We start from the raw sequence: 25,541 nt of genomic DNA on the forward strand, positions 1-25,541 counted from the left end.
CCCAAAACAAGGCGCGGGGAGTGGTTAGGGTTAGTGGTCTCCCTGCGACCCATTTTTGCTCCGTGGAGGCTGCAGGGAGGCCTGGTAGGCCCAAAACAAGGCGCGGGGGGTGTTCAGGGTTAGGGTTAGTGGCCCCTCTGTGGCCCATTTTTGCTCCCAGGAGGCTGCGGGGAGGCCTGGTAGGCTCAAAACAAGGCACGGGGGGTGTTTAGGGTTAGGGTTAGTGGCTCCCCGTTCGGCCCATTTTTGCTCCCAGGAGGCTGTGGGGAGGCCTGGTAGGCCCAAAACAAGGCGCGGGGGGTGTTTAAGGTTAGTGGCCCCCCTGCGGCCCATTTTTGCTCCCAGGAGGCTGCGGGGAGGCCTGGTAGGCCCAAAACAGGGCGTGGGGGGTGTTTAGGGTTAGGGTTAGTGGCCTCCCTGCGGCCCATTTTTGCTCCCAGGAGGCTGCGGGGAGGCCTGGTAGGCCCAAAACAGGGTGCGGGGGGTGTTTAGGGTTAGGGTTAGTGGCCTCCCTGTGGCCCATTTTTGCTCCCAGGAGGCTGCGGGGAGGCCTACTAGGCCCTAAATGGAGCGTGGGGGTGGATAGGTTTCCTCGCCCACATATACGAGGGCGAGGGGAAGCATGGGGGTTGTGTGCACATGTGTGTGCGGAGGGGGTCACGTGCACATGTGTAGGGCAACAGGACCAGAGGCGGGTCACACGTGTATTGCATTATGGGTCTGGGTGCTTTCGGCCCGCGACGACGAAAAGGTTAGCCATCGCTGGTCTAGCCTAAGTATTCTTATCTGGTGTTCTCTGGTAAACTAAGATCCCATGGGTTATTACGATTGAAAAAGAAATAAACCTTTTTTTCCTTAATGAAGAATTATTTCATTATGTAAAGCCGACACACTGGTGGGAGGTTTTGGTTTTTTTTTGCATGCGAGCTGCTAAGCTGCCAGCCTGGCACATTGTTATTATTGTACATTACATAACGCGTAGATGGTGAAGATTAACAGTGGATTGCATTGTGCAAAGGGTTTGTACTTTGTGCGTTGTTTTTATGTGATATCCTGCAACCTGAATGTTATTTGAAAGGTGCCTCCGGGGCAAAAAAAAAAAAGGTTGAAAAACGTCATATGAAATTACTTATTATAATCGGTCAGCCGAAAGTTTCTATGAGAATCAAGTCCATTGTTTATTCAATACTGTAAAATATGTGATCTTTCTATCACACGTTATGTATGTGGAGAAAAAAAACAGTTAACAGGTTAAACAACAATAAAGTTTGGAGCACAAAATTTCTTTTTTTTCTTTTTTTCCTTTTAAACTTTTATTTTATTCCAAAGATTAAAATACAAAATTCAAAAGAAAAAGAATTGGACAAAAACAAAAGTAGATAAGAACCCTACATCATCTTCATCCTCATAGTTTAACGACCCCATAATCCCTTGCGGGGTGGAGCAGCTGAATGGAGCTAGCAGAGTGTTTAATGGCCGGATGCCCTTCCTGATGCCAATGGGGAGTTTTGTTCAGCAGATATATTCTCATTGTGCCCAAAGAGAGAAATATCTGTCTCTACCTAGGATTGAACTCATAGCCACCTGATTGTGAGATGAGAACTCCACCCCGAAGCCGCCGAACCACCCAAGATAAGAACATTACATAAAGTGAATTAAAAGGACAGAAACAACCCCAAAACCACATACTATCTTCCTTGGATGAATATTGGCAAATACAGCGCAGCTACAATAACTCTTCCCCCATGCCTTGCAAAACAGATCCAAAATTTATAAAGGTCTACTAATTGCAATCCCATTTGACCTGCCATACATTGTATATACCAGGGGTGTCCAAACTTGGGAACTTTAAGACTTGTGGACTTCAACTCCCAGAATTCCCCAGCCAGCATGGCTGGCTGGGGAATTCTGGCAGTTGAAGTCCACAAGTCTTAAAGTTCCCAAGTTTGGACACCCCTGGTATATATGAAGAAACTGGTTGGTTAGATGCCCTTTCTTTGCTATGGAACTACAGTATGCGATCAGGCTTAATGAATTGACAGTTAAAGCTTGAACATTAATGAGTAGTTACGAAGGGCCTTCTCCCCTTCTTTCCCTCAGGCTTGCCCCACAGAAGCCTCTCCTCTTCTCTCCTATCCCCCTTCTCTCCCTCAGGCTGGCGCCATTGATCCTCTCCTAACCCCTTCTCTCCCTCAGGCTTGCTCTACAGAGCTATCTCCTATCTCAGTGATGGCGAACCTATGGCACGCGTGCCATAGGTGGCACACGGAGCCATTTGTCAGGGCATGCGAGGCGCTGCCCTGTCAGCTGGCCAGCGCGCAAGCACGCGCTGGCAAGCTGAGTTCACCCTTTTATTAAAGCCATTTTTCGCCCTCCCCAGGCTCCAGAGGCTTTATAGGAGCCTGGGGAGTGCGAAAAGGGCCTCCTCTGCCCCCCCCCCCCCCCGGAGGCCCTCCGGAGGCTTCATGAGCTTCCCTGAAGCCTCCAAAGCGCAAAAAAACGGCCCTACGGGCAAACTGGAAGTTTAGGAACGGACTTCCTGTTTGCTCAGAGGGTCGCTTTGAGCGCTCCGAAGGCTTTAGGGAAGCCTCCTGAAGGTCCCTGAAAGCTTCGGAGCGCTTAAAACGACCCTCCGAGCAAACCGGAAGTGACTTCTGGTTTGCTCAGAGGGTTATTTTGACTGCTTCAGAGGCTTCGGAGGTCCCTGAAACCTCCGGGGGGGGGGGTAGGCTGTTTTCGCCCTCCCCCTCCTCCTATAAAGCCTCTGGAGCCTGGGGAGAGCGAAAAAAGCATGCAAAAATGGGAGGGGGTCGCGCTTGTAGTGCACGCATGTGCACTGGGGCGGTGGTCGCACATTGCATTATGGGTGCGGCACGCCTGCACACAACCCCCCTGCGCTCCCCCCACTTATGGCACACGAGCCCAAAAAGGTTCGCCATTGCTGTCCTATCTTATCTTCTTCTCTCCCTCAGGCTGGCCCCACAGAGACCTTTTCTATCTTATCCCCTTCTCTCCCACAGGCTGGCCCCATTGATCTTCTCCTATCACCTTCTCTTCCTCAGTCTTGCTCTATAGAGGTATCTCCTATCTTATCCTCTTCTCTCCCCCAGGCTGGCCCCAAAGAGACCTTTTCTATCTTATCCCCTTCTCTCCCACAGGCTGACCCCATTGATCTTCTCCTATCCCCTTCTCTCCCTCAGGCTTGCTCTATAGAGGTATCTCCTATCTTATCCTCTTCTCTCCCTCAGGCTGGCCCCACAGAGGCGTTTTCTATCTTATCCCCTTCTCTCCCTCAGGCTGGCCCCATTGATCTTCTCCTATCCCCTTCTCTCCCTCAGGCTTGCTCTATAGCGGTATCTCCTATATCCTCTTCTCTCCCTCAGGCTGGCCCCACAGAGGCCTTTTCTATCTTATCCCCTTCTCTCCCTCAGGCTGGCCCCATTGATCTTCATCCCCGCAGGGTGGATGAGTTACATGCTGGCCACGCCAGTGGTGGGATACGACCAGTACGCCCCGATACGGTCATACTGGTGCCTGCTGCGAGCACCAGGTACCGTTCCGGTACAATACTCCGGAGGGTCCACTCGCCCACCCTCCTTACTTGTATTTGAGCCGATCGGGGCTTTTGCGCATGTGCACGGAGCATATGGCACCTGCGCAATGTTCCGCCGAGCAGCTGGAGCGTCACGGGTGGCAGGTATGCATGCATGTGCTGTGCACGCACTGCACTTGCACATGCTGGACGCCCGGCCCCGTTGCAGCATACCAGTTGCAACGGGATCCGGAACCCACCACTGAGCCACGCCCATGCCCAAGTGGCAGTTGGAACAGAGTTCTTTTCAGGTGGGGGAGTAGAAAGTCTAACTCCTTAGCATCAGAGCATGTTAATAATAATATAAGAAATGCTAATGCTCTGATAATCATTTCGAAAAATCCTTTCTAAGTGAGCACCTAGAAGCTAAGAGGAACATACATGCCAAATTTCAAGTTTGTAGACTTTATGGTTCTGGAGATTTCGTGATGATGCGTGAGTGGTATTTTGCGTGAGCGAAAGCAATGAAGCAATTTACTTTAGCTTCCTGCACACTGAATAGAGAACCGTTTGAAACATTGGGGGAATTTTCCTGAGCCTGCCCTCTCGATAGAAAAGAAATGAATAGCTCTAAAAACAATGCTTTGATTTCCCTCTCTTGTTTTCTCATGTTGAATTCCCTTGTCTAATTCTTACGTTGTCCTGCGGTTTGCAGGGAAGCTCCTGGTCCTGACCGCTGCCACGGAGACGACAGAGGGCTACCGGCGCTTTCTACGGACCACAAAGTATTTCAACTACACTGTCAAGGTGTGTACTTTCTATATTGAAAAAAAAAAGAGAGAGAAGGGAGGGGTGGGAACATCGCCAAATAGAAGGGTTAATCTGAGTTCTCCTTTTGCTGCCTTTTTGTAAATTATAGGATACTTTTGGGAGAACAGGTCAAAGAAAGCTAGGCTAAGGATCCACCGTGGCTGAGAATTCTGGGAGTTGTCGTTCTGAAACATCTAGGCCAGGGGTGAAATTCAGTCGGTTCTGACAGGTTCTGGAGAACCGGTGGCAGAAATTTTGAGTAGTTTGGAGAACCGGCAAATGCCACTTCTGGCTGGCCCCGCCCCATCTACTCTCTGCCTCCTGAGTCCCAGCTGATTGGGAGGAAATGGGGATTTGGCGGTATCCTTCCCCCGGGAGTGGGGAGGGAATTGGGGATTTCACAGTATCCTTCCCTTGCCACGCCCACCAAGCCACACCCACAGAACCCGTAGCAAAAAAAAATTGAATTTCACCACTGATCTAAGCCCGTGAGGGTGAACCTATGGCACGTCTCTGCGGGCACGAGAGTCATTCCTCAGCTCAGCTCCATCGCACATGGTGTGCGTGCCTCCCACCAGCTGGGTGATTTTTGCATCTCTGCCATGCATGTGTGGGGGACAAGGCGCATGCACAGGGGTAGGGTGCATGTATAGGGGGCAGGGATTTACCTGCGCATGCGGAGGGTGGTGGGCACGGTGCTTCTCCCCACGGCCCGTTTTTGCTCCCAGAAGCTGAAGGAAGGCCTACTAGGCCCAAAATGGGGCATGGGAAGGCGTGGGGTGGTGGTGGTGTTGCATGCCCATGCACAGGGGAGCAAGGGGGCGCAGGGGGTATCGTGTGCACATTGCTTTGCTTTCAGCATGCGATGACAAAAAGGTTAGCCATCCCTGATCTAGGCCACCTCAAGCCCAGAATGGTTGGTAGATGGGTGGAAATGCCAGCGTTTTACTGGTCCTGTCCCCGGGGAAGAGCATCTAAATTTCAAACTAGAAGAACAAGATTTTTTTTTAAAAAAATAAAATGGTTTCTAACAGAATTGGGACCTTGGTGGTCCTCCAGTCCAACCTCTTGCTCAAGCAGGAGACCCTACACTATTCAGACAAATGATTGTCTCTTAAAAATCTCCAGTGTTGAAGGACTCACAATTTCTGAAAGCAAGTCATTGCACTACCTTAATTGTTTTAACTGTCAGGAAATTTCTCCTTGGTTTTAGGTTGCTTCCCTCCTTGTTTAGTTTCCATCCATTGCTTCTTGTTCGGCCTTCAGCTGCTCTGGAGTATAGGTTGACCCTCTCTTCCTTGTGATAGCCCCTCCCCAGTTGTGGTATTCAGCCGGTTTGGATTGGCTCGAGCGAACCAGTAATGGTGACTCGCCCAGGCTCTATGCCAGTGATGGCGAACCTATGGCATGCGTGCCATGGGTGGAACACGGAGCCATTTGTCAGTGCATGCGAGGCGCTGCCCTGTCAGCTGGCCAGTGCGCATGCGCGCGCTGGCCAGCTGAGTTCACCCTTTTTTAAAGCCATTTTTCGCCCTCCCCAGGCTCCAGAGGCTTTATAGGAGTCTGGGGAGGGTGAAAAGAGCCTCCCTTGCCCCCGGAGGCCGTTCGGAGGCTTCCCTGATGCCTTCGGAGCACTTAAAACAACCCTCCGAGAAAACCGAAAGTCACTTCCGGTTTGCTCGGAGGGTCGTTTTGAGCGCTCCGAAGGCGTCAGGGAAGCCTCTGGACGATCCCGGAATCCTCCGGGGGGGGCAGGGGATGCTCTTTTCGCCCTCCCCAGGCTCCTATAAAGCCTCTGGAGCCTGGGGAGGGCGAAAAAAACATGTAAAAATGGGGGGGAGCGCCTGTAGTGCGCGCATGTGCACTAGGGAGTCACGCATTGCATTGTGGGTGCGGCACGTCTGCACACGACCCCCCCTGCGCTCCCCCCACTTGTGGCACGCGAGCCAAAAAAGGTTCGTCATCACTGCTCTATGCCATCCTATTTAGCTACATTTTCTAAGCCATGCCCATGCGGGCAAGCCACGAACGCTCACAGTTTCGGTGCGCAGCAAACCGGTGGTAAAATTATATGAAACCCACCTCTGCCCCTCCCTCACCTGTCTCAACCGTTATCCTAATGTTTCTCCAAGACTTTAGGACTCGGCGAAGATTGGAAAGGAGGTGATGTTGCCCGGACGGTCGGCGGAGGTCAGAAAGTCCGCTGGCTGAAGGCTGAAATGGAGAAATACGCAAACGAAGAGGATCTTATTGTCATGTTTGTGGACAGGTAAGGCTGATCAATCTTGGGCTGAATCCATACAAGGCGAATGTGCCAAGTGAAGTTCTCCTGTTGGCCAAATCTGGCTCTAGGTTCTGCCTCACAACCCAAGACAAAAGATCATTTAAAAGCAATTTATTAGAATACTCTGATAAAAATGGGTCTCCCTCTGAAAAAGGGGAACCCGTAAAGGTGGCTTTACTTTTATAGGAAGCACAGTAAAGAACCTCAAAGTAAAAGTTGATTGTGTCAGGTTAATGGTTTAAGAGCTGACCAGCTGCTACGATGATGTAATACTAGGAATGAGTCAGCAAGATTTTTGGGCTGATATCACTTTAAGAGCCTATAATAAGAAGAGGCCCTGTTGGGACATATCTCTTTGTGTGTGCCTCCGTGCTGTAATTGCTGATTGCTGTTTATTTGAGGTCTGATTAAAGTATGTGTATGTATATATTCTTTGTAGATAAAACCACTATTTAAATGCAAACCTCTGTTTACTGTATTTGCTCCTGGGTTGTCTCACATAGTCACACTGCGCGCACTCTGACAGATTGGTTTAGAATTAACCATCTCCCTAGTTACAACACCAGAATTAAAAACTCCAATATTATGTGAGCACAGCCACAGAAAAGAGCATCGTATTTTGAATAAAAGTATTGAATGCTCTCCTGCCAGTCCTGGTTTCTAAGAGAGAGGCTTTCCTTAAAGGTTACGGCTTATTGTGTCAAATTAGTAGCAGTACATCCAAAAGAGCAAATTTAAAGCACAAGGAAACCCACGTTGGTTAGCCAGTGGAACAGTACTACAAAAACCATATTGCAAGTATTACAAAGTCCATCCTGTGTGGCCCACAAGCCACAGCCCATAAATTGAAGCTGGCTTAGAGTGGGTTCTCCATCTGCCTAATCCAGGGGTCGGCAACCTGCAGCTCTGGAGCTGCATGTGGCTCTTTCATTCCTCTGCTGCAGCTCCCTGTTGCCAGTCAGCTCCACAATTGATAGGGCTTTCAGCTAGGCCAGGTAGAGGAAAGCTAGGAGGAGACTCTATGGTGAGGGAACCGGACTTCCGATCGGCTCCAGAATTGAACAGGAGGCTTCTGGTTAGGACCTTTGTGGCTGTTTGAGTGTTTAAGGTTGCTGATCCTTGGCCTATCCCAACCATTCCCACGCTTTCTAGAAAGGAACCATTGTTTCAAGCGCTAACTCAGAACGTGTCTTCTCCTTTCCACCCCTAGCTACGATGTGATCCTGGCTGGAAGTCCAATTGAACTTCTCTGGAAGTTCCTGCAGTTTAAGAGCAACCTGGTCTTCTCAGCAGAAATTTTCTGCTGGCCCGAGTGGTCCCTGGCTGAGAAGTACCCACCGGTCACTTTTGGAAAGCGCTTCTTAAACTCTGGAGGTAAAGGGCGTTAGGAGGGGGCCGTGGGGTGAGGGTGGAATGAGGGCAGCTCCCAATTCCATATGAGGAAGACCCTTGTTTTGTGCCAATACGGATGTGGGGGGATTTCAATTCTGTGTGATAACGCGGGGCCAGGCACGGAGGCAACACAGTCCGCTGATAGTTCAAAATGCCCTTTATTGCTCCCACGTTTATGGCAAGTCCCGGACACACACACACACACACACACACACACACACACACACACACACACACAGCCTCTGACTGCAAATAGTCCAGAAAAAGTCTGTTAGTACTACGGCTGCAAAGCAAGAAGTTCCCGCGGGGCAAGGGAATAAGTCAATGAGTCCAGGAAGCAAGGAGTAAGGCAAGAAGTCCAACAAACTCCAAATGTCGACAACGGCACACAAAACTCCACAACTTCAGCATTTGTTCCCGACAAACACCCCTCCCCACAGCATTTCCTTAAGTCTCAGTCCTCAGGTGTGCCTTTGGAAGAGGGGGGGCGTTCACCTCCCGAGTCGTGCGGTCAGCCTGCGCTGTTTCCACCTCCTCTCCACTCTCTGCGCTCGGGGATCCGGAGAGGGCGGTTCTTTGTCATCACTTGAGTTCCGTCCCTCTTCATCGCCACTGCCTGCTCTCTCTCGGTCGTCCTGCCCCTGTCATCCCAAGCCTGAAGCTGTCTCGTCCTGCTCCTCCCTGTATTCTTCCGAAGCCAATGAGGCCTCCCCCTCAACCTCAGTCCGCGCCAGCTCCGGCTCATCCCCCTCCGCGGATTCAGACTCCGACCGGGGGGGGGGGGGACGACATTCTGGGACCGAAGGACACATTTTGAAATAATGCAAGTAGTCCTCGGCTTAGGACCACAGGGGAGCCAAAAGTTCCATTGCTAAGCGGTTAACTGAACTTTGCCCCATTTTACGACCTTTCTTGCCACACGTTAAATGAATCACTGCAGTTGTTAAGTTAGTAACAGGCTTCCCCATGGACTTTTGCTTGTCAGACGGACACAAAAAGGGATCGCGTGACTCTGGGATATCGCAACCGTCATGAAACACACGCCAGTTGCCCAGCATCCAAATTTTGATCATGGGATTGCTTCAACAGTCATTAGTGGGGAAAATGGTCGCAAGCCGTTTTTTTTTCAGTGCCGTTGTAATTTCGAACAGTCACTAAGGAATAGTTGTAAATCAAGGACTACCTGTATCGACTTTAGCAAGAACTTGGGGAAACTGTATAGGTAGAGCTGTTGGCCGTAGCTATGGAAGCCTAGCAGAGGGTACAGCAATAGAAACCATAGTTTGATTTCTGCAGCTTACTACCAGTAGTCCTCATTTAGCAACTGCCTCATTTAGCAACCATGTAGACTTGCAAGGGCTATGAAGCAGTAATCTTGTGACCAATCCTCACATTTATAACGTTTGCAGAATCTGTAAAACAAAGGAAAGCCCAAAATCATATTGTAAGGACGGTTACGGTTTCACATAGCAACTATTTCGTTTAACGACTTTAATGAAGCGCCATTCCCAATTGCAGTCGCAAAATGAGGACTACCTATAAATCAAAATCAAAGGAACTGTTTGAGCGTGAACCAGCTTCTTGGAAGACTGTCGATGTTCCTTCTGCGTTTTTTACAATTCCTGCCATTGTTTTTCTTTTTTTTAAAATAGTTTTATTTTATTTTATTGGGTGTCATTCATTCTAATACAAATAAAACTAGTAGAATTAATCATAGCTATTACATTCAACCAACTTATGTATTTCTAATAGGAATACACATTTATATTAAGTTATCATCTATCATTCTTTAATTATTCCATGTTTTCTCTTGCTGTGGCTTTTATTTTATTATGTAAAAGTGTATACACGCATATTCCCCCTTTCTCTTATTTCTGTCTCTTATTCTATCTTTTAATCAGGTCACCCTTTTATTAAAAGACGTTTTCTTTCTATCCTACCGAACGTTTAACCATGTCACCTACCTAAAAAAGAAAGGAAAGGAGAGGGAAAAAGAAAAGCAAATCAGAACCTCAAGAAGAAAGAAAAACCATCTATCTATCGTCTCTCATCCGCTTTAGTATTTTAATTGCTGTGCTTTTTTTAAACTTGCCTCCCATATTCTCATTGTTTTTCAAGCTGAGGCCAGCCAATCACTCTTTGGATTCTTGCAAGATTGTACAGGCATCTGTTCTGACCCCCTTCTTCGTACACCAAAGCAGTCCAAGACAAGAATACTGCTAGACGATTTATTCACAGTAAATTAACACACTGACTAGACCTTGGCACCAATCCAGACTTCCAAGATAAGAAACAGACATGAGAGCTTCTCCAGCGTTGGTAATTAAGTTGAACCCTGCAACCAGCCTCCAGGAAAGTCACTCCTTATATACTATCTTGAGAGGAGCCTAATTACAACCACCTGGGTCCAATTCTCTTCTGTATCTGCGTAGTTGTTCTCTACGTCTATCAGCCCTCCGTTGTCGGGCGTCCAGGACCAACTCCCTTGTCTCCTCCCCACTGCTCCAAGGCATGACGTCGGGAGCATACTCCCTTTGGCTTTCACCTCTGCTCCATGCCTCAGGTGCCTCCTGGTGGCCAACCAGCCTCTCTGATCCCTGCTCGGAGTTGGAACCCTGTCCAGGGTCCTCCACATCTTCCAGAGCCGACTCATAGGGCCCCTTGCTGTCGGAGTCTGTTTGCAGCTCCAGCGGCTCCTGCTGGGTCACAACAGGCAGCCATATGGTCTAGAAATTTGTACTTACTGTTCTTTTTTAAGCAGAGGTTCTCAGCATATCAAATTGTTCGTCTGCCGTGCCAGGTTACGGGAAGGTATAGCATTCCAGCGTGGGTAGAGAATATCGAATGCCCTGATTTTTTCTGGTGTGTATCAAAAAAGACCATTTTTATGTCTTGGCTTGTTACGGATAGGATAAACCCCATCTTGATAAATCACAAGTAAATTCTAGATCAGGTGAAATGGCTAAAAAGCACCTGATGATTTAATGAGCTGGCAGTCTTTGTGAGTTAAATTCCAATCTTTTCCCCACCTAGAAGGGTAATATTTTTTATAAGCACTTGTTTAAGAGTTTTCTAAAAATGTTTACAAGTTTCTAGTCCTTAACACTACTACCCTGCTATGCAGCACCTAAAAACACTTTGCATTTCTGGCTTCCAGGATTCATTGGCTACGCCCCCGTCATCAACCGCATTGTCCAGCTGTGGAAGTACAAAGATGACGATGACGACCAGCTGTTTTACACACGCATTTACTTGGATCCTGCCTTGCGTGTGAGTGCTGGGAGAAACTCCCTCTGTGGGTTTTTGTAGTCACTTCTGTACAGTTACAGTCTGCCTCTGTTAAAAAATAGTTGGGCTTCATTCCCCAGTCGCTAAAATGGCTTATGCAATTCTGATATCGCTTCTCCAACAGCGCTGTTTCCACAGAGGGCTTTACTACATCAATGTAGGGGCTGGAGCTGGCTTAACATTGTCCCAGTCTTGCTTAAAGTTCAGACAAATCCAGTCAGTTTCTCTCTTTTTCATCTCTCACCTCCAGCACATTGAGTAGAAGAGAAAGAATGGCTGGGGGAAAAGGGACCACTCTAGGATGGAACTCATTGCCAAAGGAATGTAGATCACCCTGCCCAGATGTTGGTCAACTGAAGGGGCTGAGCCATGTTTACTATTGGCTTCTTGGCCAATGGCAGGGAGGAAGCTAGTGACGTCATGAAGCCTTGCCAGTAATCTGGCATATGAGGAGTCATGGGATGTCCAGTTTCTGCTAGAGAGGTCGGGAAGGGAACTCAGTTGCTTAGCAACCCCTCGAAATTATGATGGCAGAAAATGGCTATCCCATGAATCCTCATATGCCAGGTTGCTGGCAAGGCTTCATGACTTCACTAGCTTCTTCCCCATTGGCCAGGAAGGCAACAGTAAACATGACTCAGCCTTTGCAGTTGACCAGAATGTGGGCAGGGTGACCTCTTTTGCTTGGGCAATGAGTTCCATCCTAGAGCGGCCCCTTTTCCCCACGCCACTCTTTCTCTTTTACTCAATATGTTGGAGGTTAGAGATGAAAAGGTCTTAAGCATAGAACCCAGTTCTGAAATTTCAATGAATACCCTCCTCCCGCAGTCACATGACCAGATTTTAGGCATTTTAGTGGCTGTTTGCAAGATCCCGTGGTCACATGACCATATTTTAACAACATTTTTTTGTGGGGGGAAACTGGCATGTACTTTCGGGGGGGGGGGGGGGGGAACTGGCATCTATTTTTAGCAAAATTTCTCCACAACGAACAATTGGTTCTCTTAACAACTGCAGTGTTCACTTAACAACTGCTGAAAGAAAAAAAAGGTTGTAAAATCAAGTTGGTCACAAGGGGTGACCTGCTTTATAGCCGTCACGATTTAGGGCCATAATGGACGAGCCTGTCATCATGATTGTAAGTTGAAGACTTCCCGTATTCCCCAAACGGATGCTTTTGATCCAGTTAATGGAAGGAAGTTTGCCTGGAGTAGGAGCTATCTGTTGTAAGTCTGTTGTGGAAGCAGGAGCAACCTCCAAAAATCCAAAAAGCGCGTCATTTCGTGCAACCTATGATAGCAGAATCTAAAATACGTTGCAGAAGTCAAGTGACATAGTGACAAAGGGGATGAGCCAAAAGCCAACATGGATTTGTCAAAAACAGATCATGCCAGACTAATCTTATTGCATTCTTTGATAATGTGACAAAATTAGTGGACCAGAGGAATGCCGTTGATATAGTTTACTTGGACTTCAGTAAGACTTTTGATAAGGTAGACCATAACCTACTACTAGATAAAGTAGAAGAATGTGGGTTAGACAGCATCACCACCAGATGGATTGGTAACTGGCTGACCAACCGCACTCAACGTGTAGTTCTCAATGGAACTGCATCTACATGGAGGGAAGTATGCAGTGGAGTACCCCAAGGCTCTGTTTTAGGCCCAGTACTCTTCAACATCTTCATCAATGATTTGGATGAGGGAATAAATGGGGAACTCATCAAATTTGCAGATGATACCAAGCTGGCAGGAATAGCCAACACTCCAGAAGATAGGCTTAAGATACAGAAGGATCTTGACAAACTTGAACATTGGGCACTATCTAATAAAATGAAATTCAATGGTGAAAAGAGTAAGGTTCTACATTTAGGCAACAAAAACGGAATGCACAGGTACAGTATAGGTGATACCATACTCAGTAGTAGTAACTGTGAAAGGGATCTTGGAGTCCTAGTGGACAACCATTTAAATATGAGCCAGCAGTGTGCAGCAGCTGCCAAAAAAGCCAACACAGTTCTAGGCTGCATCAACAGAGGGATAGAATCAAGATCACGTGAAGTGTTAATACCACTTTACAAGGCCTTGGTAAGGCCACACTTGGAATACTGCATTCAGTTCTGGTCGCCACGATGTAAAAAAGATGTGGAGACTCTAGAAAGAGTGCAGAGAAGAGCAACAAAGATGGTTAGGGGCCTGGAGTCTAAAACATATGAAGAACGGTTGCAGGAACTGGGTATGTTTAGCTTAAGAGAAAGAAGGACTAGGGGAGACATGATAGCATTATTCCAATATCTCAGAGGTTGCCACAAAGAAGAGGGAGTCAAACTATTCTCCAAAGCACCTGAGGGTAGAACAAGAAGCAATGGGTGGAAACTAATCAAGGAGAGAAGCAATTTAGAACTGAGGAGGAATTTCCTGACAGTGAGAACAATTAATCAGTGGAACAGAAGTTGCCTCCAGAAGTTGTGAATGCCCCAACACTGGAAGTCTTTAAGAAGATGTTGGATAGCTATTTGTCTGAAACGGTATAGGGTTTCCTGCCTAGGCAGGGGGTTGGACTAGAAGACCTCCAAGGTCCCTTCCAACTCTACTATTGTATTATTATTGTATTGTATTAGTTGCTAAACAGAGTTTAGGTCAGTGATGGCAAACCTATGGCACGCGTGCCACAGGTGGCACGCGGAGCCATTTGTCAGGGCACGCATGCGCGCGCTGGCCAGTTGAGTTCACCCTTTTTTAAAGCCATTTTCAACCGTCCCCAGGCTCCAGAGGCTTTATAGGAGCCTGGGGAGGGCGAAAAGAGCCTCCCCTGCCCCCCGGAGGCCCTCCGGAGGCTTCATGAGCTTCCAAGAAGCCTCAAGAGCACAAAAAACCAGCCCTACGGGCAAACCGGAAATTCAGCAACGGACTGCCTCTTGAAGGTCCCTGAAGCCTCCGGAGTGCTTAAAACGACCCTCCGAGCAAACTGCAAGTGACTTCCGGTTTGCTCGGAGGGTTGTTTTGACTGCTCCGGAGGCTTCAGGGAAGCCTCCTGAAGATCCCTGAAGCCTCCGGAGGGCTTCCGGGGGGGCGGGGGGCGGGAGAGGCTGTTTTCGCCCTCCCCATGCTCCTATAAAGCCTCTGGAGCCTGGGGAGGGCGAAAAAAGCATGCAAAAATGGGGGCGTTGCGCCTGTAGTGCGCGCATGCGCACTGGGGGAGTCGCACATTGCATTATGGGTGCGGCACGCCTGCACACGACCCCCCTGAGCTCCCCCCACTTACGGCCACTCGAGCCCAAAAAGATTCACCATCGCTGGTTTAGGTTATCCAATCCCACTTTTGAAGGAGCATGTCAGAATGTGCACGGCGTGACTACTATTATGAGAAAACCTCAAAAGCAAATTACAGTACACAGAGGTTTTGTCTTTCATACAGTGCTTTATTTCCAAGGCGCGCGCAACCACACAGATAAATATTGCAATTTTTTTGCTGATAAATAAATGAAGGGAGAATAGTAGAGATCTATTTCAAACTATTTAGCTCTCATCAGCTAGCCATACCCTTACTGGAATTTGAACTTGGGCTTTTTTTACATGTTAGGCAGTTCTAACAACCTCTAAGCCACAAGCTCTCCTCCTTTATCAGCTGAGCCAGGGGAATGATTAGATGTTTTGTCAAGGCACCTGGTATGCCCAAATATGGGAGGGAGCATACTGTACACACACACACACACACACACGGCAAAACCAGGCAATCAATCCATCTTCAACTATAACATGGAAGCACACACGGAGAGAGAAACCGCCCTCGCAGGGCCTCTTTTATATAGACAGCCTCTTAAAGTGATAACTCTGCTGACTCATTCTCATTACACCATCTCGGTTTACAGCCTTACAGCTGCTGGTCAGCTATTAAATCATCATTACCTTAATAGAGCAGCTCTAGCCAGAAAGAATTGTACAAAATACCAACAATTGACTCTGAATCTACAACTCACCAATGTTGCTAAGCTACATGTCTATGGAGATTCTCAGTCATCCAGGTCATGGTTGCCTCAAAGGGGCTTTTTCAAGAGGCAATTGGACTTTCTGGTTTTTCTTTGAAGTTGTTTGGCTTACAATACAATACAATACAATAGTAGAGTTGGAAGGGACCTTGGAGGTCTTCTAGTCCAACCCCCTGCCTAGGCAGGAAACCCTATACCATTTCAGGCAAATGGCTATCCAACATCTTCTTAAAGACTTCCAGTGTTGGGGCATTCACAACTTCTGGAGGCAAGCAGTTCCACTGATTCATTGTTCTCACTGTCAGGAAATTTCTCCTCAGTTCTAAGTTGCTTCTCTCCTTGATTAGTTTCCACCCATTGCTTCTTGTTCTACCCTCAGGTGCCTTGGAGAATACTTGGACTCCCTCTTCTTTGTGGCAACCCCTGAAATATTGGAAGACTGCTATCATGTCTCCCCTAGTCCTTCTTTCTCTTTAAGCTAAACATACCCAGTCCCTGCAACCGTTCTTCATATGTTTTAGCCTCCAGTCCCCTAATCATCTTTGTTGCTCTTCTCTGCACTCTTTCTAGAGTCTCCACATCTTTTTTACATCGTGGAGACTCTCATCCAAGAATCTTCTTCAGCTCGGACTGGATAGTGAGGAATGGAAGGGTGGCGCAGTGGCTAAGACGCTGAGCTTGTCAATCAGAAAAGTCAGGCGGTTTGGCGGTTCAAATCCCTAATCCCGTAACGGAGGGAGTTCCTGCTACTTGTCCCAGCTTCTGCCAACCTAGCAGCTTGAAAGCACGTAAAAAATGCACGTAGAAAAATAGGAACCACCTTTAGTGGGAAGGTAACAGCGTTCCGTGGGCCTTTGGCGTTTAGTCATGCCGGCCACATGACCACGGAGACATCTTCGGACAGCGCTAGCTCTTCGGCTTTGAAACAGAGATAAGTGCTGTCCCCTAGAGTCGGAAATGACTAGCACGCATGTACGAGGGGAACCTTTACCTTTATTATCTCCAGGGGTGGGATCCTACTGGTTTAACAACCAGTTGTCTGCACATATGTGCGCAGTTTACAGAGAAATCACCTTCCGCATTACTGCTGGGGAAGAAAACAGGTGAGGTGCAGCAATCCACTCTGCCCTGCCTATCAGCTGGGCTTCAGAGAAGGGAATATAGGTGAGTATAGCCGAGGGGTTACTCAAAGTAAGAGCGAACCAGTTGATAGTCGGAGCTACTGGTTCGCCCGAACAGGTAGAATCCCACCCCTGATTATCTCCTATGTTGCTAAGCTACAGTTCAGTGTCCCTTCCAAAGGCTTGATTTGTAACTTGACCATGGAAGGGAGGGGTTTGTAGAAGGAGGAGAAGAAGAATGTGTTGTGTAATAAAAGGTTACTGTGATCTTAGTTCCTCCCTGTTGTGTTTCTAGGAAAAATACGGGATCACCTTGGATCACACATCCAAAATCTTCCAGAACCTGAATGGGGCCATTGGTAAGTACCGTATTTTTCAGACAATCAGACGCTCTGAAGTATAAGACGCACCTAGCTTTTGGGGAAGAAAACAACTAACGCACAGCTGCATTACATACTGTATATTTAATAGTATATGTGTTCTGACCCCCCCCCCCTCTCCACGCCTGTGAACAAGCCAAAACACAGGCTTGGCTGTTTGCCATTGCTTCATTGCAAAATAACAAACCTTTTGGCCGAAGGCCCAGATAACTCAGAATATAAGAAACAAACCAGATATTCAGACACGGCTCTAAGACATCAACTTTCTTCACTGCTAATTTCGGACGGTTGTTTCCTGCAAATGTCCCCTCCCAACACCTCACCTATAAGCTCTCTTGGGAGGGGCCAATCTACAACCGCCTGTGCTAATTATTGTCTGTGAGCCTGCCTACGAAGCTGCTGCTTTCATTTCTCAGCCCTTCTCACTCTAGCATCAGGGACTGACTGCCTTTGATCTTCCCCACTGCTCCATGCCTCAGGCGCCTCCTGGTGGCCAACCAGCCCCTCTGGACCCTGCTCTGAATCTGGAACCTGCACAGGGTCTTCTACATCATCCAGGGCAGACTCAAATGACCCCTCACTATCGGAGTCCAGCATCAGCTGAACTGGAACCTGCTGGGCTACAACAATATGTATATACTATAATGCCTAGTATAGTGTAGTATAGTGTAGTATAATAATATGAGCTGTGTGTAGCATAATAATGTGAGCTGTGATGGCGCAGTGATTAGAACGCAAATTCTTGTTCATCGCGTTGATGACATTATCTAACCATTTGACGAGCCGCGGTTTAGTGACCATTCAAAGTTTCTTCCTCCCAGAGGGGAGCAACAGAAACAAACCATAACGTGGGTATGTGGGGTCTCCAACAATGCTTCAAGCTCTAAGCACTTCTCCACTGTCCTCACCACTCTCTGTATGGACTTTCTATCTGAGGCACTACTGCCACCAAAGCAAACAGTGATGCAGTTGAGGACTATAAGAGCCGTGGTGGCACAGTGGTTAGAGTGCAGTACTGCAGGCTACTTCTGCTGCCTGCTGGCAGCCTGCAATTTGGCAGTTCGAATCTCACCAGGCTCAAGGATGACTCAGCCTTCCATCCTTCCGAGGTTGGTAAAATGAGAACCCAGATTGTTGGGGGGGGGGGGCAAAATGCTGACTCTGTAAACCGCTTAGAGGGGGCTGTAAAGCTCTGCGAAGCGGTATATAAGTCCAAGTGCTATTGCTATTTGCCCCATATCAGCAACCCTGCAAAGTGGGTTGGACAGAAAGGGAGTGACTGGCCCAAAGTCACCAGCTGGCTTTTGTGTTTAAAGGATGACCAGAACACACACACACACACACATACACACACACACAATATTCTGATTTCTAGGCCAGCAACTTAACCACGTCACCAAACTGACTCATTTTTACTTCCCCCCCCCCCCGTTTTTGCAGAAGAGGTTGTGCTGAAATTTGAGCAGACCCGTGTGCGAGCCCGAAACGTTGCCTACGATACCCTTCCTGTGGTTATCCACGGCAATGGACCCACCAAGGTAACTTGCCCCTTTTACAATTTACATTTGCACAGTGTTTTCTCAGACTTTGACTCCATGTTTGGTTGAAATTGTTCGAGGCATTCCAGAGTTATGCTGGAATGCAGGCATACACAGCCATTTATATATTACCAATGAAATTCTAAACAAACAATTTAAAATGAGAGTGTCAATAGTTGTAGGGTAAAATGCAATAATTTATTACATAAATATGTAAGATAGAATCAAATGACATAAAATTATATTTCTGTATCACTCCTGCAATCTACCCCAATCAGGCCCACATATGCCAATTTCAGTCGGACTATTTTAGTCAGAAATTGTGCTGTATTAAATGTCGTTTTCAAATTCTGGTCACACATGAGTTATGTTGTTATATATATGTATACAAGCCAAATACCACTCACTCATCACGAAATCTGGAGAACCGTAAAGCCTACACACTTGAAATTTGGCACATACAGTAGGTTTCCCTTGGTTTCTAGGTGCTCGTTAAGAAAGGGTTTTTCGAAATGACCATCAGATCATTAGTATTTCTTATACAGTAATTATACACGCTCTGATGCTAAGGAGTTAGACATTCTACTCCCCCTTCCCACTTGAAAAGAACTCTGTTCCAACGGCCAGTTGCCTTATATTAACACACTCTGATACTAAGGAGTTAGACAGTCTACTCCCCCTTCCCACCCGAAAAGACATCTGTTCCAACTGCCAGTTACCTTATATTAACACACTCTGATGCTAAAGAGTTAGACATTCTACTCCCCCTTCCCACCCGAAAAGAACTCTGTTTCAACTGCCAGTTGCCTTATATTAACATACTCTGATGCTAAGGAGTTAGACATTCAACTCCCCCTTCCCACCTGAATGTTCCAATTGCCAATTGCTTCACATTCCGTTACCTCAGTTCAAACTGGCAGACATTCCACTCTTTCACTCAGGAGTGGCCTGGGGCTCCTTACAGTACTAAACGTCGATACCTCACCAAAATGTCTACACCATCTGCTTATGGAAGTGCTTTTGGACTCAAGGCGGCGGGAGTGATATTCTCTTATGTGTTTCAATCACTCCCCACCAAAGAGCCAACGGATTGTAAACTAAATTTCTCCTGCATAGCCGGATCACATAGTTTCGTCGCAAAGCACGGGTATCCAGATAGTAATATATGAGTCAGATCTTCTTCCTCTTCAGCCCATAGCTAAATGGCTGTGCATACTTGCCTACTTAGGAAGTTGGTATTGAGTTTCCATCTCTTCAGGGAGTGGGAAGCTAAACAAGACTTCTCTTTGTTCTGACAACAATTGCTCTCCAAAGATCTCAAATTCACTTCCTTCCTTGCTCACTTGTTAAGAGCCCTAAAGCGGAATCCAGTTTCGGAGGTATTAGTGCAACTGAGCTTCATTCCATCTTTCACTGACATTTTCCTTCTCTCCATGCAGCTACAGCTGAATTATTTGGGGAATTACATCCCCAATGCTTGGACATACGAGGGGGGCTGCGAAGTGTGCGATGATGACCTCCTGGATCTGTCGGACGTACCAGTGAGTCTCTGGGGGTATCCTGGTAGAGCTTGAAAGTAGGGGAGGAATATAACCCAAAGGGGTTTTGGTCAGGGGTGGGATTCATTTACCTTCCCTACTGCTTCGCAAATGCGAGCATACACAGCCTTCTGTGCATGTGCTTTTGGCGGAAAAAGGGCCTAAATGGGATGCTGTAGAGCCAGGGTGAGTGGGCGAGGCCAACCGCGATTTCCGCTACCGGTTCGGCTGATCCGGTCCAAATCGGTAGAATACCACCACTGGTTTTGGTAAGGAACTAAGTCAGAGGTGTCCGACCTTGGCAACTTTAAGACTTATGGACTTCAACTCCCAGAATTCTTCCGTCGGCCATGTTGGCTGAGGAATTCTGGGAGTTGAAGTCCACAAGTCTTTAAAGTTGCCAAAGTTAGTCACCTCTGGTCCAAGCTTTGAGACACGTATCTCTTTTTTTTTCTGTCTTCCATTGCCAGGAAGAGTCATATCCACGAGTTCTGCTGGGTGTCTTTATTGAAAAGCCCATACCGTTCTTGCCTCAGTTTCTTCAGCGTCTTCTGACTTTGGATTACCCGTATTCTCGCCTCAGCCTCTTCATTCACAACCACGTGAGTTGAGCCGATAAACAGCTCGCCTTGACTTTAGACCACAACTCCCATCAGCCCTTGGGCCTGTCAGCTGGGGAGGATGAGAGTGGTCATCCCACAAATGTAGAGGGCCATTATGTTATGGGGAACTTCTGCGATTGCTCAACTTCCTCCCTGTGGCTTCCTTTATTTCAGTAATTTCCTTGCTACCGATTGCTTTTCTGCTGTGTGTCGCGGGAATGAGATCCCCAGCTGGCCATGGTATCTGTTGTAAAGGTTGTAACCCTGGACTCCCCGAGAGGCGGGGGCGAGCGGGAATGAATAGGGAACAGATGTTAGCTTCCCCCTCTCCCAGTTATACAATACAATAATACAATACAATAGCAGAGATGGAAGGGACATTGGAGGTCTTCTAGTCCAACCCCCTGCCTAGGCAGGAAATCCTATACCGTTTCAGACAAATGGCTATCCAACATCTTCTTAAAGACTTCCAGTGTTGGGGCTTTCACAACTTCTGGAGGCAATTTCTGTTCCACTGATTAATTGTTCTCACTGTCAGGAAGTTTCTCCTCAGTTCTAAGTTGCTTCTCTCCTTGATTAGTTTCCACCCATTGCTTCTTGTTCTATCCTCAGGTGCCTTGGAGAATAGTTTGACTCCCTCTTCTTTGTGGCAACCCCTGAGATATTGGAACACTGCTATCATGTCTCCCCTAGTCCTTCTTTTCATTAAACTAGACATACCCAGTCCCTGCAACCGTTCTTCATATGTTTTAGTCTCCAGTCCCCTAATCATCTTTGTTGCTCTTCTCTGCACTCTTTCTAGAGTCTCCACATCTTTTTTACATCGTGGCGACCAGAACTGAATGCAGTATTCCAAGTGTGGCCTTACCAAGGCCTTATAAAGTGGTATTAACACTTCACATGATCTTGATTCTATCCTCTGTTGATGCAGCCTAGGACTGTGTTGGCTTTTTTGGCAGCTGCTGCACACTGCTGGCTCATATTTAAATGGTTGTCCACTAGGACTCCAAGATCCCTTTCACAGTTACTACTACTGAGCAAGGTACCACGTATACTGTACCTGTGCATTTCGTTTTTGTTGCCTAAATGTAGAACCTTGCTCTTTTCACCATTGAATTTCATTTTATTAGATAGTGCCCAATGTTCAAGTTTGTCAAGATCCTTCTGTATCTTAAGCCTATCTTCTGGAGTGTTGGCTATTCCTGCCAGCTTGGTGTCATCTGCAAATTTGATGAGTTCCCCATTTATTCCCTCATCCAAATCATTGATGAAGATGTTGAAGAATACCGGGCCTAAAACAGAGCGTTGCGGTACTCCACTGCATACTACAGTTGAAATCTGTGGAGATCTCCCCCAAAAAACGTTAAAAATGCACAATAACCAAGCTTAGCGTACATATAATGAAGTATAGAAACATATTTCCAAAAGGGACAGGGGGAAAAAAAATTACCCTTGGCAAATTGAGACTGTCCGCAACAGCATAAAATACAAAACGATTCAAATGAGTGCTATGAAATTTCAAGTAAGCAAATATTTCTCGCTTGTAGAAAGGTCCCAGCTGTGTTCTGACCTAGGCTTCCCCAGCAGCACGAAGCCGAGTCCTCATTCCGATAAACCCCTTTTATTTACATTACAGTGAATCCCAATCCAGCAAAGTCTTTCCTCTCCCACAGTCTTTCAAGATGGTTCACAATTACCCACCTTTATCAGGCTTGGAGAGCTGCCAGGCCGATATCTTTCAGACACCGAAATACTTGGCAGGAATGAACTAATTGTCTCCTGCAAACTCCACTCCCCTTTCGCTCCTCTTTTATTCCCTATGGGAGGGACCATTCATTGTCCATCTGTGGCCTTACTCCCAAGCAATGTCCTCTCTAATTTTTTTCCAGTGCGGACGGAAAAGTATAGTGTTTGAGCGGCACATTTTCATGTCTGAGCACCTGAATTTTTTTCACAATGTGGGAGTGCGAGCCCAAGACGGCCCAGCCCTCCACCGCCCTGTCGCTCCCATGCCCCTTCTAGAATGCAGCGGTTCTAGAACTCCATGTCACCGTATCCTCGGGCTCCCCCTCCTTCCCCCCGCCCCGTCCCTGCACATTCCATTCCGCCCCCGCCCCCCTCAAATCATCTCAATGAGATGCAAACATGAAAGACAAGAGGAAGAAGGACCGCACCTGGGCCGAGGCTGCCCGCCTGGTAGGTGCGACCCGAGGAGGGGATGGCCCATCCGTCCGTCCGCCTGGCCGGCTGGCTGGCTACTGTTCCCGGGGCGAGTCGGGGAGATACCTAGTGCAGCCCACTCCCGACTGCTCTTTGCATTGTTGCAGTCGGTAGGGGATGCTGGAGTGATCGTGCAGATCTGCGCGTGGGCAGAGTCGGCACGTGGGCAGAGTCAGCGCCTCGGAGTACCGGAAGTGCGGGATGAGACGGGAAGCGGAGGGCTGCGTTCTCGTAGTGGCGGAACAATGTTCCATGCGAAAGTCTGCTCACCGGGTGTCTCTGGGAACTATTTTGTTCGTGGACGGTTTGCGTGCCACGTTCAGTCGCTAGGTAGTTTGCTAAAGAAGGACTTCTGGTGTTAAAAGGCTGTGCAGCGAGAGGCACCGGGAGTTAAAAAGAAAACCCTCACAGTTTCAGGAAATAAATTGAAATAACATTAAAAATCACTGCACAGCAGTTGGAAACTGCTGCACGGCGTTTTCTATCTGACTCCGAAGGCAGCTGATAACTGGCATACGGCTCTGGCCCCATCTCTGCCTCCAACACAGAGCCCTCATCAGAGGCTTCCCCAGACTCCAGGACTGGCCCGTGTTCCTCCCCAACCTCCTCACTGTCCGAGTCGGCTGCTAGCTCCACTGGCCGATGATGGGCCACAACAGGTCCCAGCTGGCTGGGATACAATGTGGTTAAAAAGGAAGAGAGTTGAAAAGGGGCTTGTAGGTTTAAGTTGCCCTCCTATTATTTCCATTGCCTTCCTGTCAACCTTGCGAGGTAGTCCTGACAGGAAGCAGACTCAGGGGTACTCGCTCTCTTTTAGTATACGGTTACATTAGTGCAAAGTACATCTTTCTTCGCTCACATTTACGATTGAAGAATAGAAACAGCACTTAGACTCCTATATCGCTTCACAGTGCTTTATAGTCCTCTCTAAGCGGTTTATAGAGTCGGCATATTGCCCTCAACAGTCTGGGTCCTCATTTTACACAAGGCTGAGTCAACCTAGAGGTGATGAGAATCGAACTGCTGGCAGTCGGCAGAATTATCCTGCAATACTGCATTCTAACCACTGCGCCACCAAGGCTCTTCGAAATAAGTGACGGACGCTTCTTAGATGTCTGCCATGTACTCTTTCTTTTGTTCTTTCTTTCGTTCTTTCTTTCTTTCGTTCTTTCTTTCGTTCTTTCTTTCGTTCTTTCTTTCATCCTTCCTTCCTTTCTTTCAATGTATTTATATACAGTATTTTCTGTTTACATACAATAAGCGCTTAGTGAACAGCATAGTGTCTGGTCAATTTGTCTGCATAATCATGCTTTTTCAGTTCCTAGTTTCTACCTCTTATTATCCAACCATTGACAAAACAAGTCCCAAGTTTGAAAATATTCTGTGTCTTTTTCTTTTGTCTTCAATGTTAATCTATCCATTTCTGCACAGCTTAATTTTTTTTTAATTATATCTTTTTTTGTAGCTGTTTCCTTGTTTTTCCAGTATTGTGCAAATACAATTCTTACTGCTGTCAAAAAAAAAAACATGTAATATTAAATATACATTCTCTTTATCGTATTTTTCTGGTGTTATGCCAAATTATAATCTATGGTTTATCATCTATATGCTGCCTAACATTTTTTCTAACCACGTATGCACTTTCGTCCCAATTTTTTTTTGCTTTTGGACACATCCACCACATGTGATAGGACGTGCCTGGTATTTGATTACATTTCCAACATTTGGTGGACACGTCCTGTTTCTTGCGCAGACTCAACTGTCTCTTAGCTGAACATTTGTCTGGCCTAGTTTAAAAGCAACTTCAGCAACTTATTTGGACTTCATCTCCCAGAATTCCCCAGCCAGCATACATCTTCAAGTTGTTGAGGCTGCAAATCATTATTGTAGTCTGTGGCTCTTCTTTTCTCTCTCTTGAAATCATTCACAGATGCCATTACACCTCCTTTACTCACACCCTGAGCTTCCCCTCCATCTTGTCTGCTCATTAATAAACCCGCCTGACATTTTTCCAGGAGGTGTACCACGAGCCCCACATCCAAGCCGAATGGGATCAAATTCGCAAGGCCTTTGACACCATCAAACTGATAGGGCCGGAGGAAGATCTGAGCGAGGGGGAAGCCCGAGATATGGCTATGTAAGTAAATAATAGTGTAAGAGATTTTCAATCATCCCGTTCACGGTTGTTCCAAAGGTGCTTTTTCAGGTTAGGATTAGGGTTACAACTGGTTCGTATTTATGACGGTTGCAATGTCCCGGGATTGCAACGTGATCGACTTTTGCGTTCTTCCCGACAAGCCAAGTCAACGGGGAAGCCAGATTCACTTTAACAACCGTGTCACTGATTTCACAACTGCAGTGATTTCCTTAACGACAGTGGCACGAAAGCAGTGCAAGGTCTCCTGTGTTCGATTGGCGGAGAGAAATGGGCAGCAAACATCAATGTTTTAATCCAGCTGTCAGCGTTCTAAATACCATGCATGAAATCAATCAGAGACCAAGGCAGAATCATCCTTAAAAGTTCCAATTTAATCATACAGGCATGTTAGCACTTCTGTGGAATTCCAACTCTGATTCTCTTCCTGGAATTCCTCCCAGTTGAAAGTTCATGATCTTATCCTCGCACCCACAATCCATCACGTGTTCCAATCATCATCTTCCACGCTGGCATCTACACCCCTCTGCTTCCGGTCAGGTGTCGAGGTGCAGAGCCAAAAGATGACCTTGAGCTTCTATAAAAGAATGACAACAAAACATTCCACAATCCTACTCCTTTCTATTCCCCCCTCCCAACTACTACCCTAATGAAACAGCATAGGAAAATAATAGAAAGTGTGGCAGGCCAAAG

General features: G+C 47.2%; 1 protein-coding gene across 1 annotated transcript in view; it reads left to right on the forward strand.

Annotated features, from left to right (window-relative positions):
• The window catches only part of LOC309400710 (multifunctional procollagen lysine hydroxylase and glycosyltransferase LH3-like), a 62,747-nt gene that overhangs the window by 21,357 nt on the left and 15,849 nt on the right, over window positions 1–25,541 (forward strand). The window contains exons 2-10 of the mRNA XM_081969344.1: window positions 4,248–4,339; window positions 6,475–6,611; window positions 7,837–8,000; window positions 11,176–11,288; window positions 16,711–16,774; window positions 18,236–18,333; window positions 19,773–19,874; window positions 20,342–20,473; window positions 24,709–24,830. Of these exons, the coding sequence (XP_081825470.1) occupies window positions 4,248–4,339; window positions 6,475–6,611; window positions 7,837–8,000; window positions 11,176–11,288; window positions 16,711–16,774; window positions 18,236–18,333; window positions 19,773–19,874; window positions 20,342–20,473; window positions 24,709–24,830 (1,024 nt within the window). The remainder of the gene's footprint in view (window positions 1–4,247; window positions 4,340–6,474; window positions 6,612–7,836; window positions 8,001–11,175; window positions 11,289–16,710; window positions 16,775–18,235; window positions 18,334–19,772; window positions 19,875–20,341; window positions 20,474–24,708; window positions 24,831–25,541) is intronic.

The sequence above is a fragment of the Natrix helvetica genome, assembly GCF_964273705.1.
Source record: "Natrix helvetica genome assembly, chromosome: W".
NCBI classification, from domain to species: Eukaryota; Metazoa; Chordata; class Lepidosauria; order Squamata; family Natricidae; genus Natrix; species Natrix helvetica.